This window comes from Erpetoichthys calabaricus, chromosome 18 (genome assembly GCF_900747795.2).
Source record: "Erpetoichthys calabaricus chromosome 18, fErpCal1.3, whole genome shotgun sequence".
Taxonomy (NCBI): Eukaryota; Metazoa; Chordata; class Cladistia; order Polypteriformes; family Polypteridae; genus Erpetoichthys; species Erpetoichthys calabaricus.
The window spans coordinates 51,601,165-51,615,783 of record NC_041411.2 but is presented as its reverse complement, the minus strand read 5'-3'; the positions used below and the strand labels follow the sequence as shown (position 1 = coordinate 51,615,783).

At 39.3% G+C, this 14,619-nt stretch overlaps 1 protein-coding gene across 1 annotated transcript in view; it reads right to left on the bottom strand.

The window, feature by feature from the left end:
- Positions 1 to 598: 598 nt before the first annotated feature.
- The window catches only part of LOC114668948 (uncharacterized), a 94,845-nt gene continuing 80,824 nt past the window's right edge, over positions 599 to 14,619 (bottom strand). The window contains exon 13 of the mRNA XM_028824982.2: positions 599 to 1,718. Coding sequence (XP_028680815.1) covers positions 670 to 1,718 — 1,049 coding nt within the window. The 3' untranslated portion in view covers positions 599 to 669. The remainder of the gene's footprint in view (positions 1,719 to 14,619) is intronic.

The window sequence follows — 14,619 nt, the reverse complement described above, 5'->3', positions numbered from 1 at the left end:
TAGCGAGGGATTATTGTACTTCTAAATGTTATTTTCATTTCAATTTTCTGTATTTGTTTAAAATATGATAAAAAATAAAACTAGCCTCATGGATAACTTGAATCTGTTAGTTTTTTTTTTTATGGACCACCCAAATGGATAGTTAAAATTTACAAAAATAAAATATTTAGCCTTATTGCACTGAAAGCTGAAGCCTTTCACTTAGAGAAAATGTATTATTTCTATAATACTTTCAATCAGGTGACTACCAGTACAACCTTTCAAAGCTGTTGATTCTCCCTAAAATGTTTCCATAGCAATTCTCACTTCAGGATGGAGAATCACCCAATCTAGACTTCTCCATAAAATGTGGCTGTAAGTTCAAACATTAATTACCTTTTAAAATGACCCATAAAGAAACACTTTCCTGTGCAGATACACTGTTTATTGTTGTTATCCTTAAATTACTTTAATTAAAATTATATTTTATTGTTACTTTCTATTAATTTTATTGAATCTATATTACTGTACTAAAAAGATAAATGATTGAATATACTTAAAAATATTTTATTGTAATGACCATTATTTTCCAAAAAGAAAATAAATAAAAAACATTCAGACAATGAAATATAAGAAAAATTGTTAAAGCAAAGCCCCTTTCAAACAGACACAAAGATTCAACATCAAAAATTAAAGTTCAACAGATTCACGTACAGGGGTCATTCTGGATGCTGACAAGGGACATCTTGGTGAACCCTTGTAACGCTGCTGCTCCCCTGCAACTACAAAATGTAGGGCCGAATCAGACTCTGGGGATGATTTTAAATCATCAGCCATCTCCATGTTTTCTATTGAAATAGGAGAGCCTACAGTAAGGTTATTGCTCGAGTTATTGAAAAGATGGGGCTCACAAATTATTTTGGGATCTGCAAGATGCAATGGAGGGGACAGAAGTGGACTTAAATTGTACTCTTTATGATCTTCAACATATGCCTCATCCCTCTGAAACCCATTTAATATGCCAATTGCACTCTCATGGCTTAGAGACCTTCCAAACCTCCGTGCACCTCTTCTCTTTAAAATCTTAGAACCACCTTCAAATTTTTCTGCTACTTTCAAGACTGGAGCACGCTGAAAGAATGAAGAACCTCGAGATTCTGAAGCAAAGCTCTGGGAGGGGGACCAAAGTCGGGATGTCAGCTTATTAAAACGTCGAATCCGATCGGCAACTGACATCCAAGTGGATGTGCTTGAAGGTACAGAGTTGCATAAGTCCAAATCATCACTCACCACTTCTTCTATTTCTTCATTCTGCTCTTCAACTTTAGCTTGTGTGATTACAACTTCTGGAATACAATCCTTTGTTTTCCTGCTGGGACATACAACATTTTGTGAGGTACAGGGCTCATCAAGCTCCAGATTATCTGTGCTATTTTTGTAGGACACAGGCAGTACAGCTCCATTTTCCACATGTTCATTAATGCCTTCGGGGAGGCTCAGGGATCTTCGTGGTGTCCTCTTGTTCATATAACAATATTTTTTATCAATAGCCAGCCAATCCATGTCTTCTCCTTGTTTATTGGCTTCATTTTCAAAGTGTGACACTGAAGTAGAGCTCTTGTGCTGATCAAGCCGATTAGGTAAACTATCCTCTCGATCAGTCAGATCTACAAGATGGCACATACAATTCTGAATAATGGGACAAGTGTTTTCATCTTCCCTGTCCACATTGACAGAAACTGTAAAAAAAATAAAATTTAGTTTTACATTTTTTTGACCTCACACTTTTACATGAACATTAGTCAATAAGAAAATCGATAGAACTCCAGAGTAAAAAATTAGTAAGTTGTGAGTTTCCTAAAAGCATTAAGACTAAAACCATAGGTGTTAAAAATTAAAAACGTATTTCTTAATGTACTCTATACCTTAAGACCAACACAGATTTGTAATGTTTATTTTGCAAAGCAAAATTAAAATGTAATGAAATGGAATTAATAATCAATTATTCAGAGGGTTCTTAACTCCTTAGATACATTCATCTTCATTGTGACCCCATACAACCACTGAGCCACTAATATTAATGTGTGTGTGTCTTTGGGTCAATGTTGAACTATTTTGAACAGCAATCTAAGGCCAACATTTCTAGTAGCAAAGGCTGCGGTAGTGATAGCGTATATGTTTAGATTAGGGTTCAGCTTAAACAGTTTTGTAGAGAATTTCATAAATGTGCCCACCCTCTGGAAATTATCCTCTATCTGCCGCAGCCAGGGCGTCCCCCTTGGGCGTCCCCCTTGGCCTGGTCCAGCCACTCGGGTCCTCAAGAATGAGGATCCTGCGAACTGGATGACCCCCGAGGAATTGTGCCACATGACTGCAGTGCTGTAAGTGGTGCTCCCTCATAATGCAGATTAATGTGCCTCATTCGGGACTCCATGAGCAACTGCTCATTCGACACAGCGGTACCCAAGGATTCTCAGAAGAGAGACAGTGCCAAATGAGTCCAGTCTTTGCCTCAGGTCACTGGATAGCGTCCGTCTCAAAACCATATAGCAAGACAGGAAGCACCAGGACTCGAAAGACGACTTGGACCTTTGTCCTTTTGCACAGATATTGGGAGCGCCACACACCCCTTTCCAGCGACCTCATGACCCCTCATGCTGTCCCAATCAGTCAACTGACATCATAGGAAGAGTCGCCAGCGATAGGAATTTCACTGCCGAGGTCAGTAAACCTCTCGACAAGGTCGACACTCTCTCCACAAACAGTCACTGCTGATGGCTGTGCCTAAGAGGTCATTAAAGGCCTGGATCTTGGTTTTTATCCAGGACACTCGCAAACACAGACACTCAGACTCCCCGCTCAGTCTCTTGAGAGCCCCGATCAGAGCCTCCACTGACTCCGCGAAGATCACCGCATCAAAGTCAAGATCAGTGAATCTATCTTCATCAACAGATGCCCCACAGCTGCTGGACCCCATGACCTTGCCCAACATGCTGTGCATGCAAGCATCGAACAGAGTAGGAGCAAGAACACACCCCTAATGAACCCCAGAATCAACTGGGAAAAATGCAGAGGTTCTGGCTCCACTCTGTACATCACTCACGGTACCAATGTACAAGCTGGCCATGATATCCAGACGATCACCCTTCCCTTTCCAGATAGGGACAGCAAGTCCTATGTTCCAGTTCGTTGGGATGACGCCCGTCTCCCAAATGGAAACAAAAAATTGCGAGCAATGCCAGGAGCCTTGCCACCAGCTAGGAGAAGTTCACCCCGGATACCACAGATCCCTGAAGCCTTCCCACCCTCAGCTGATTTTGTTTAAGAAAAAAGAAAAACAAAACAAAAAAAAAAAACTTTCAGAAAAATCCTCTTGTGAACAGCTGGGGAGCCTCCACTCTTCTCATTTGTTGGCTGCTAAGTCACAATACTGTATTTGTGGGTTTTTCAACGGCAGTTTATAAAACTGCAATGTTGAAATGCCTTTCTGCCTGTTGAAATACCCCAGCTATGCACAAATACAAGACATAATTTTCAGCTGATAATGTTTTCACAAACATTTATTTCATAAATGTTTACCCCTTTCAGACCAGGCTCTGCAATGCTGATATGGTGTGAAGTTTCGTGAAAACACCATATTATATATATTATTGGATATTATATATATTATAGTGTTTTCACGTTGCTGCTTTGGTGGAGGGATATACTGTACATATATATTTGCTATGTGGGGAATGTGCAGTAGTGTTTTGTTATTGTGTTCCATTTAATATATTTATTCACTTATTTGACATACCTGCTTTTGTGTGCTTGTGTTTAAACCGTCGATTGAGGGGAAAATATTATGTTAGAGGTACGGCTTGATATACACATATACATATATACACACATACATACAGTAATCCCTCACCTATCGCGGGGGTTACGTTCCAGAGCCCCCCCGCGATAGGTGAAATCCGCGAAGTAGCGACCTATATTTATTTTATTATTTATACATATTTTAAGGCTTTATAAACCCTTCCCACACTCTTATAAACCTTTCTCACTCTCTTGTTAACCTTTCCCACACTCTTATAAACACTTCCTATGCTCTTAAACACTTTCTACATTCTTAAACACCGCAGACCAACACTGCACACTGCCTGCACGCAGCGATCAGACGTCAATGTGTCTGCACTCGCTTTGTGAAGGGGGGCAGCTGAACTCACGCTGAGCAGAAATGGACTTTGTGCTGCTTCTGCCAAAATGCCTGCTTGTCGCTCTGCTCGAGGAGTGTGTGTGTGTGGGTGTGTGAGAGCTGAACGCACCTTCGCTCAAACCCCCCCTCCCCGGAAGCGCAGTTCGCATTGTCAAGGGGGTGGGGAGCTGAATGAACGCTAAGGAGAAGTGGACTTTGTGCTGGGTTTGTGCTGCTTGTCGCTCTGCGTGTCAATAATTTAAAAGCCTGTACAATCAGGCTTTTAGGTGTACATCACCAATTTTCCTGTCTCGTCTTGCGTGAAGTTAAAATGTTTTATAATAGTGAGATGTTACTTATATCCTTAGCCCGACATCCACATATCATATGTGTTAACAAAGTGTGTTTTATAAGTTTACATGTGTTTAAAGCATGTGGGATGGGTATTTTAAGGCTTAAACTAAAAAAATGTTTATTTATATGGTCTTTCTATATCACGGATTTTCTCCTGTTGCTGATGGGTCTGGAACATAACTTCCGCGATAGGCGGGCAATCACTTGTATTTAAAAATCCGCGAAGTCGTGAATCCGCGAAAAGTGAACCGCGAAGTAGCGAGGGATTACTGTATATATACACATATACAGTGGAACCTCGGTTTGCGAGTAACTTGGTTTACGAGTGTTTTGCAAGACGAGCAAAAATTTTTAATAAATTTTAACTTGATAAACGAGCAAGGTCTTGCAGTACGAGTAGTATGTATACGCTTTGTCTGCTGAGAGTCATGTGATCACAACTGAGCTGATGGTGGTTCTCTCTCTCGCTGCGGGATTGTGGGCAACCGTCTCCTATTCTCCGTCTGAGTCGGCGTGCCTCACTCATATAGTCAACATCCGTACGAGCATATACTATTTACTACAGCATTAGCATTGTGACTGTGTGTGCGTGCGCGTGTATGTGCTCGCTCGTGTGTATGTGTGTGTGTGCTGTGACGTGTGAGTACTTGCTTAAAACAGCAACAGCGCAGTTATTTATACACAGACACAGCAGTCAGGCAGGGCCCTGCACATTTATAATGTTCCTTGTATCACCCATCGACGGCAGGCGATTATAGCATGTCCACGATCTTTTCGGATTCGCTTTTACGGCGAACTGCTACAGCGCTGGGAGACTGCGATTGCTTTGGGACATATATATATATATATATATATATATATATATATACACACACATATATATCTACACATATATATCTACATATACACATATCTACATACAGTATATATTTTATATATATATATATATATATACACACACACACACACACACATATACACATATACACATACATACATAGTGCGTTGTGACATGGGCTGTGATTGTTACATGGGAGGGAGACGACAAATCACAGCTTCCCGCTTTCTAAATCGGGCCTGTGATTGGTGCTTTGACTGATGCCTAGATCCCACAGTATCTCCCCTTAGGAGAGGCGTTAGGCAAGTGTAATTGAATAGTGGTGCTGCAAGTTTAGCTTTACACCTGTTTTTAAGGCTTATTGACTGAAAGGGGCTTTCATGAAAAAAGTTAGGGCTTTGCTACAGGATACACCCTCCACAAGTTAAGGAAGTAAAAATAAAGGTATATATTTCTGTTTTATTTAAACCTTTTAAGTTTGTATGCGGGCAGCATGGTGGCGCAGTGAAAGGTGCCAGTTAGGAGACCCGGGTTCGCTTCCTTGCGTGGAGTTTGAATGTTCTCCCCGTGTCTATCTGGGTTTCCTCCGGGAACTCCGGTTTCCTCCCACAGTCCAAAGACATGCAGGTTAGGTGCATTGGCGATTCTAAATTGTCCCTGTTGTGTGGGTGTGTGTGTGCCCTACGGTGGGCTGGCACCTTGCCCGGGGTTTGTTTCCTGCCTTGTGCCCTGTGTTGGCAGGGATTGGCTCCTGTATTTAGGATATAGCGGGTTGGATAATGGATGGATGGACATTTGTATGCACAGCCCCATTTGCCCGTTTTAGTTTTTTTTCTTTCTTCAGTAATATTTCAGCAAACCCGGAGCTTGTCAGTTCAAATCCTGGTACTGACACCACTGTGTGACCCTGAGGAAGTCACTTCACCTGCCTGTGCTGCAAAAAACAAAAGTAATGTAACAAATTGTACCTCAGATGTTGCAAGTTGCTGGAATAAAGGCATAAGTCAAATAGATAAATATGTATTATACACATAGGAGCTATTCATTTATTTTCAGTTAAGTAATCTGCAGCAAACCTTTATAAATGAGGGTTTCTCCTTTTTAGATGGTGCAAACTGTTTCTTCTTCATTGAGGTTTTCTCTTGGAGAGCTTTTTTCATTTCATTGAAAATTAAAGCAGCAGCTGCCAAAATATGTAGCTTACTTATTAATTTTTCAACATTGTGTAAAATAACTTTATAAAGTAAGATAAAAGGTTTAAATACTGGTTATCCTTTTACACTAAAATATTACTAAAGAGATACAAAAAAAGTAAAATGCGTATGTTGTTTTTCTTTAAGGAGATTAAATCTTACTGAAGAAAGAAAAAAAAAAAAACTAAAACAGCCAAATGGGGCTATGCATACGACCTTAAAAGGTTTAAATAAAACAGAAATATATACCTTTATTTTTACTTCCTTAACTTGTGGAGGGTGTATCCTGTAGCAAAGCCCTAACTTTTTTCATGAAAGCCAATAAGTCTTAAAAACAGGTGTAAAGATATTGACAATAAGCTACGCAAACCCACCAAGACATGGAATCGTTTAAATCAAGGCGCAAGTCGAAAAACACCATCCCATACTATTAGTTAACGATTAACACATTTCTATATTGTATTGTAAGCATACAATACAACTGGTAATATGTTGCGCTTATTTATCTGGTGTACCGACATTTTTGTGCGTTTAACGGCTGAAATCCAACGTGGTTTGTGCCCTTCAGAATGAAAAGAGTTTGCATTTACCTTTTTAATAAAAGGCGAGCTTTTAAGCCTGAGAAATCACCCCGTAAATGCACACGTTTAACTGCACATGTGTTAATATGTATGCTTACACAGTATTAAAAGACACTCAACAATTAACGTCATTTACCTTCGTTCCCGCGTTTCAGTTGTGCTGTAAATCTCTTCCTTGTTTTCAGTTCACGTGATTACGTAGGAGGCGTGATGACAAGATACATAACTCCGCCTCCTCCATTACAGTATATGGACAAAAAAAAAGGTTCCAGTTATGAACTTTACGCATAGAATTTCGAAATGAAACCTGCCTAACTTTTGTAAGTAAGCTGTAAGGAATGAGCCTGCCAAATTTCAGCCTTCCACCTACACGGGAAGTTGGACAATTAGTGATGAGTGAGTGAGTCAGTGAGGGCTTTGCCTTTTATTAGTATAGATATACATATATAATATATACATATACAGTGGGGCAAAAAAGTACTTAGTCAGCCACCAATTGTGCAAGTTCTCCCACTTAAAAAGATGACAGAGGCCTGTAATTTTCATCATAGGTATACCTCAACTATGAGAGACAAATCAGATGCGAAAATCTATGCGAATAGGACCAGCATGACCTTTCCTCACAATTGTACTAATGTTTCAATGCAGACTAGCATACTTCAGGACAGCTGTGACTAGTAGCTGTGCGTAGTCTTGCGAAGTCCTGCTTTAGGTTATGGGAATGAGCAGGGGATTATTATCACTTTGCCCTGTTCCAAGACCATAAGCATGGCAACTGTTCCTCACTGTTCATACAGTGATGTAAGTATTTTGTCTACCAGTGGAGTCAGAAACTGTATGAGCAACAGTTCATTCTGAAAGTCTTTCAGTTAGACCAGTCTGATGTATTGGTCCTGCTCTGGTATGGTCACTTAAGGGCAAAAAAAGCCTTGAACAGTCTTCTGTCCAGTTGGTCTGCTGAAACCTTGACTGCAGTTATGATGCAGTAGATCAGTTTAACACTAGAATTCCTGAAGCTTATGATGTTTTTTGTTGTTCCGGACCTCTTTAAATTTTCCTGACATATGCCAAGAAGCTTGTAGCTCCTTATCACTGCGCTAATAGTCTGCTATTGTTTTGCAAATGTGTGGGTTAGCAGAATCCAGCCTGCTACACCCCCCACCCCGCATTCAGTCAGATGAAGGCATCACCCTGCTGAAATCCTCACAGCTTTAACAATAGAATTACCAAAGCCTACAAAAAAAACTCGTAATCCCAGCCCACCTTAAATCCGTTTGCACCTTTCCGTCAGCGTCTTTTGTGATGTAAATGTGTCAATCAGCACAAACAGCAAGCAGCCTGGTATCCCATTCCCCCTGCCCACCGCCGCAGTTCAATTCGCAAAGAAGGTTCTTGGTGCTCAGTGTTTATCTTGGAGTGAAGTACCTAGCGCTTTATAGGATAAATAATATATCGTCATTTGGAATACATACATTTCGTGTGTGTGTTCCGTGTCTACAACAGTCTATGTAAACACATTGTTAAAACAAACGTTTTTCATGTTTTAGTAATAACTGACAAAATGTACACATGGTGTATAATGTGTGAAGCCTGAAGTCCAAATATCAAATAAACACTTTCACAAAAGGTACACGTATAACACAAAACAAGTGCACTTTTATTCAAGAATATAACCAAAGAAAAAGAAAACAGGTTAGGGTAGGCGGTTGATACGACAGCTTGCATGGTGCAATGCTAAGAACGGCCGACTTGTAATCAAGAGGTCGTGCCTTTGATACCAGCTGCTTCCCAAATTTACCAATTTGGGTAGTGAGCTGCGGTTATTGTTAATATTATATAATAAAAACATATTTGGTTTGTGTCTCTAACAGCCGGTGTAAATTTATAGTACTTGTCAAAATTAGCATTTTTTTTTTCAGTTTTATTCTCTCATTTTAGACATGAGGGGTAGGATGTGTGAAGCCCAAACATCCAAGAGACACTTTCACAAAAGGTGTAATAAAACAAGTATGCTTTTATCTATAATAATAAAAGGCAAAGCCCTCACTGACTGACTCACTCACTCACTCACTCATCACTAATTCTCCAACTTCCCGTGTAGGTAGAAGGCTGAAATTTGGCAGGCTCATTCCTTACAGCTTACTTACAAAAGTTAGTCAGGTTTCATTTCGAAATTCGAAGCGTAATGGTCATAACTGGAACATATTTTTTGTCCATACACTGTAATGGAGGAGGCGGAGTCACGTATCGCGTCATCACGCCTCCTACGTAATCACGTGAACTAAAAACAAGGAAGAGATTTACAGCACGAGTCACACGCGGGAACGAAGGTAAATGACGTTAATTTTTGACTGTCTTTTAATACTGTGTAAGCATACATATTAACACATGTGCAATTAAACGTGTGCATTTACGGGGTGATTTCTCAGGCTTAAAAGCTCACCTTTTATGAAACGCGGGAACAAAGGTAACTGACGTTGTTCACTGTCTTTTAATACTGTGTAACCATACATATTAACACATGTGCAATTAAACGTGTGCATTTACGGGCTGATTTCTCAGGCTTAAAAGCTCGCCTTTTACTAAAAAGGTAAATGCAAAACTATTTTCAATCAGTTTATTGAAACGCTCCCGTTAAGGATTGCAATAACATATTCGCGAGATAAAAGAACGAAGTAGGGGGAAATGGAGGAAGAGCCGCGAACAGCTAACAGCAAAAAATTAATTAAACAATTGACAACGGAGCGAGTTAAGCATTCAAGCATGTTCATAAGGGAAAGAAAGCACGGTGTAAAACGTAAGTTTAAATTAAGTTTATAGAAACGCTCCCGCTGCGGATTGCAATAACATATTCGCGAGATAAAACTTTAATGACAACACACGAGGTATAAACGAACCACACGCCGTGGCGCAACGTTAGGGGCAACAGTTTCAACCATTCTATGATCTGCTTCTCGCAACTGAAAGACGGCACATGGCGGATGTTAGCCGACTTGCTGACCGCAACGTTAGGGGCTTCAAGTATGGCGCTGACGCCACATCTCAGTGCCAACACTTTGCAGACTGTACTTAAAAGACACGCCCTCCTCACTGGACAGTTAAAAACACCAATCAAACTAACGATGACATCAAGTATTACCCAATCAAAAGTAGGAAAGGAGGCATCTTCATAAAATGCGTGTGGGATTATTTGCATGAGACGCTGCTTTAAAAAAAAAATGATAAAAAAAATACGGGATAAATCCCGTCCAGTATTGATTCAAAACGGGACGCGCAATTTCATTCTCAAACGTGGCACGATTCCGTATTTTAAAGGACGGGTGGCAACCCTACAGTGCCAGGTAACCACCCATACAATCACATTGTGATTCAGACTAGGAATGCAATGAATGTAATTACCCCGATCTACATACAAGGCGAAAGTCTTGCAACATTCAAAGATGATGGTTTGGGATAAGTACACCATACAACATAAAAGAGCTTATGAAGCCTTGAACCGAAAAAAGCAAGATCTCAGAGATCGTAAAAAAAAAAATAGGAGGTAATGTCGTTTTACTCGCTGTAGTTTTTAGTCAAACATTACCACTTATTTCACGAGGGAGACCAGCAGATGAACTCAACGCGTGTTTAAAATCCATGCTTCTCCCACACTCGGTTATATGTCGCGTGTTCTCGGGTAGGTGCACCAAAAAATGTATACATTTAAGCATGTAATGGGCAAACAAAAAATGAGGTATACCCGAAGGCACAGCAGTAGTACTTAATGTAACTTTACTTCTTAAATGTTAATGTTTTACTGTTTAATAATTTATACGCTTCTTATATGTTGTTCAAATTCTTTTATCAAAATACCACTGACAGCGCAATGCACGATAACATCGACTGAATACACCATACGCATCCGCCCACGGCTGCCCTGCTGTGCGCAGATAGGAGTTGATTCTACAATAAAATAAAAGATAAAAAGACTAAAACAATCATCACCCATAAAGCGGATAGTAGACGTGACGTACTATATGTGTACCACATTTCAAGTGTATAGGTGCAACGGTTTGCGAGCTACAGGTCATTTAAAATCCTGGACAGACACAAATTGCCACGGTAGCAAATTACAGAAGAAGATTTTACTGTTTAATAATTTATATTTACATGAAATGTGCTTCTTATATATTACTTCATATTCTCATATGATAATGATGTTAATGTTTATATTGATTTCTGTGTTATTAAAACTGCATGTATGTGTGTATATGTATATATATATATATATATATATATATATATATATATATATATATATATATATATATACTAGCAAAATACCCGCCCTTCGCAGCGGAGAAGTAGTGTGTTAAAGAGGTTATGGAAAAAAAAGGAAACATTTTAAAAATAACGTTAACATGATTGTCAATGAAAGCCCGTTTCACTCAGTAAGTCTTATGTGTGTGTTTATGTATGTGTGTATATATATGTAGATGTGTATATGTAGATATGTATATATATGTATATGTATATAAATGTTTATGTGTGTGTGTATATTATATATATAATATATATATATAATATATATATATATATATATAATAATATATATATATATATATATATATATATATATATATATATATATATAAATAAAAGACAGCAACAGTTATAACAATGACAACACAATTACATTGACAATCATGTTACGTTATTTGTAAAATGTTTCCTTTTTTTTTCATAACCTCTTTAACACACTACTTCTCCGCTGCGAAGCGCGGGTATTTTGCTAGTTCAAGAATAAAACTGAAGAAAAATAAATCGCTCAACTGACACGTTTATGAAGCCCAACTATCAATTGGTACAAAATAAAAGATGTTCACATATGTGTGTGTTTGTGTGTCATTTTCAACCAGTTGTCTCGGTTGTAACACTGCTCTGTCATGGATCTGCGCAGATGGCGCAGTGGATAAGCTAACGTTTAGCAATGGCGCAGTAATAACTTCAAATCCCATGTCTTCTTTATATTTAGTGCTTTGAGCAGTGAGCTGCTATTATTATATTATTATCATATAACAAAAACACACATTTGATGCGAGTCTGTAACATCCTGTGTAAATTTATGGTACTTGTAAAAGATGTTACTTTTCCTCAAACAAGGATATTCGTATCATTTAAACAATTTTTTTCTCAAAATTTTCTTGAATAAAATTGAATTTGAACAATTTTTTTTCTCAAATAAAAACTTAAGATAAAAATAAAACTTAAATTTGAATGATTTTTTTTTATTCTGCGGTGGGCTGGCACCCTGCCCAGGGTTTGTTTCCTGCCTTGCGCCCTGTGTTGGCTGGGATTGGCTCCAGCAGACTCCCGTGACCCTGTAGTTAGGGTATAGCGGGTTGGATAATGGATGGATGGATTTTTTTTCCCCATTCAGTTTTATTCTTGGATTCTCAAATAAAAAAATTGTACAAATGACATGTTGATGTGAATGTCCGTGTGCGAGGAAAAGTGACATCAACCATAGACACTGCACTGTCTGTTGGCTCAACAAGATACCAAAAAGTAATGATTGAGCTGCATTTGTGTGTCTGCTTTTATCCTTTCAGCAGTAACTTTTACAAGTACCGTAAATTTACACTGGCTGTTACAGAGTCAAATCAAATGTATGTTTTTATTATATACAGTGGAACCTCTAGATACGAGTTTAATTCGTTCCAGCACTGAGCTTGTATAGCGAATTTCTCGTATCTAGAACAAACGTCCCCATTGAAAATAATGGAAATCCAGTTAATCCGTTCCGCATCCCAAATATATTAACATAAAAATCAATTTTCCTAACAAATAACACTGATAAATTATATATACTGTAGTCTACCTTTAATAAATAACACTGGTAAATAATATAACTGATTATTAAAAGAATCAAAACAGGTGTCCAAAGTGCAGTAGAGCATTCAATAAATCTTTAACCCTTAAAACAGTTGTGAAGTGGAGGTTTAAAGTACATAAGAATAACAATCCTTTAACACGAGGTTAAAACGTCAACAGGAAGCAGTCTTCAAAAAACAGATGACAATCCCCGGTGCTTCTTCTCTGTTAGCGTCTCACCTGCTTCTCCCATGCGGGCTCTGCAACAGGCGAGACACTTAATGCAGCTGACCTTCTCTACACCGTCCTGCTTCAGCTGTTTGGCTCGCCTGTTCAGCTACACGCGAGCCTGTACTCGCTCGCTCTCTCGCACCGACTTCCTACTGCTGCGGAGTCCTGCCTCCTCCTGCAACCTCCGTTCTCTCTCCTCTCTTTTCTTTTCCTTCTTCTCCCCCTTAACCGGCTCGCGCTTCTCTATATATGCGGGGAAGACATGGCAGCTGCTAGGGTTACCACTTTTAATACAAAAAAATAAGGGACGCATACGTATTGATTCAAAATGGGACGCGCAATTTCATTCTCAAATACTGGACGATTCCGTATTTTAAAGGACGGGTGGCAACCCTGCCCAGCCCATCAGCCACAGGACAAATCATGGATGTGGGCAGTTTCCCACCTGTGCACTTAGGTGAGAAACGCAGACTCCGCAGATCGCCCTGCGGCTCGCTACAGCTACCACGCCCCCTCGCTAAACCGCGAGCTATACCCACAGCCTGGCTCGTGGCTCGTTACGTGAGCCAATGCTCGTATTTAGATCTGAATTTTTCGCTCATACTTTCCTCGTATTTTGAATTTCTCGTATACAGAGGTGATCGTATCTCGAGGTTCCACTGTAATAGTAACAATAATAGCAGCTCACTACTTAAAACGGTAAATGCGAGAAGGACCTGAGATCGAACCCACAACCTCATGATTATTAGGCAGCAGTCCTTACCTCTGCACCAACCAAGCGTACATGGCTACTTGGTATCGATTGATAGTTGAGCTTCAGTTTTTACACACTGCCAGCAACAAGTAAATTGAACAATTTCTTTTTCTTCGGTTATATTCTTGAATAAAAGCGCACTTGTTTTGTTGTAACTTTTGTGAAAGAGTTTATTTGATATTTGGACTTCACACACTATACATTTCAAGTCAAGTTTTTGTCAATTAGTATAACATGAAAAAAGTTTCTGCTTTAGCTACGTGTTCAGCATTTCTTGCCTTGGATTTAATGTCATCCTACATTTACAGATTATTGCATTCCAAATAACGATATATTATTTACCCTATACAATTGCAGACACCTTACTTCCTGCTCTGAGAATTTTGTGTCTGACTTGATTTCAGCTGCCTTGATGGGGGATGGGATAGCAGGCTGCATGCTGCTAGTGTTGATTGACACATTTGCAAAACAAAGACGCTGCTGACAAAGTGCGTGGGAATTTAAGGTAGCCTGATATTACGAATATTTTTATAGGCTTCAGGGACTCTAATGTTAATCGATAAGTATCTGGCACATGACATGTCCACCTACATCATGCTAATGGGCACTTTTATTGTTTCTGGTAACATTTGAGGCTTTGTGAAACAAACAGAAAAGTG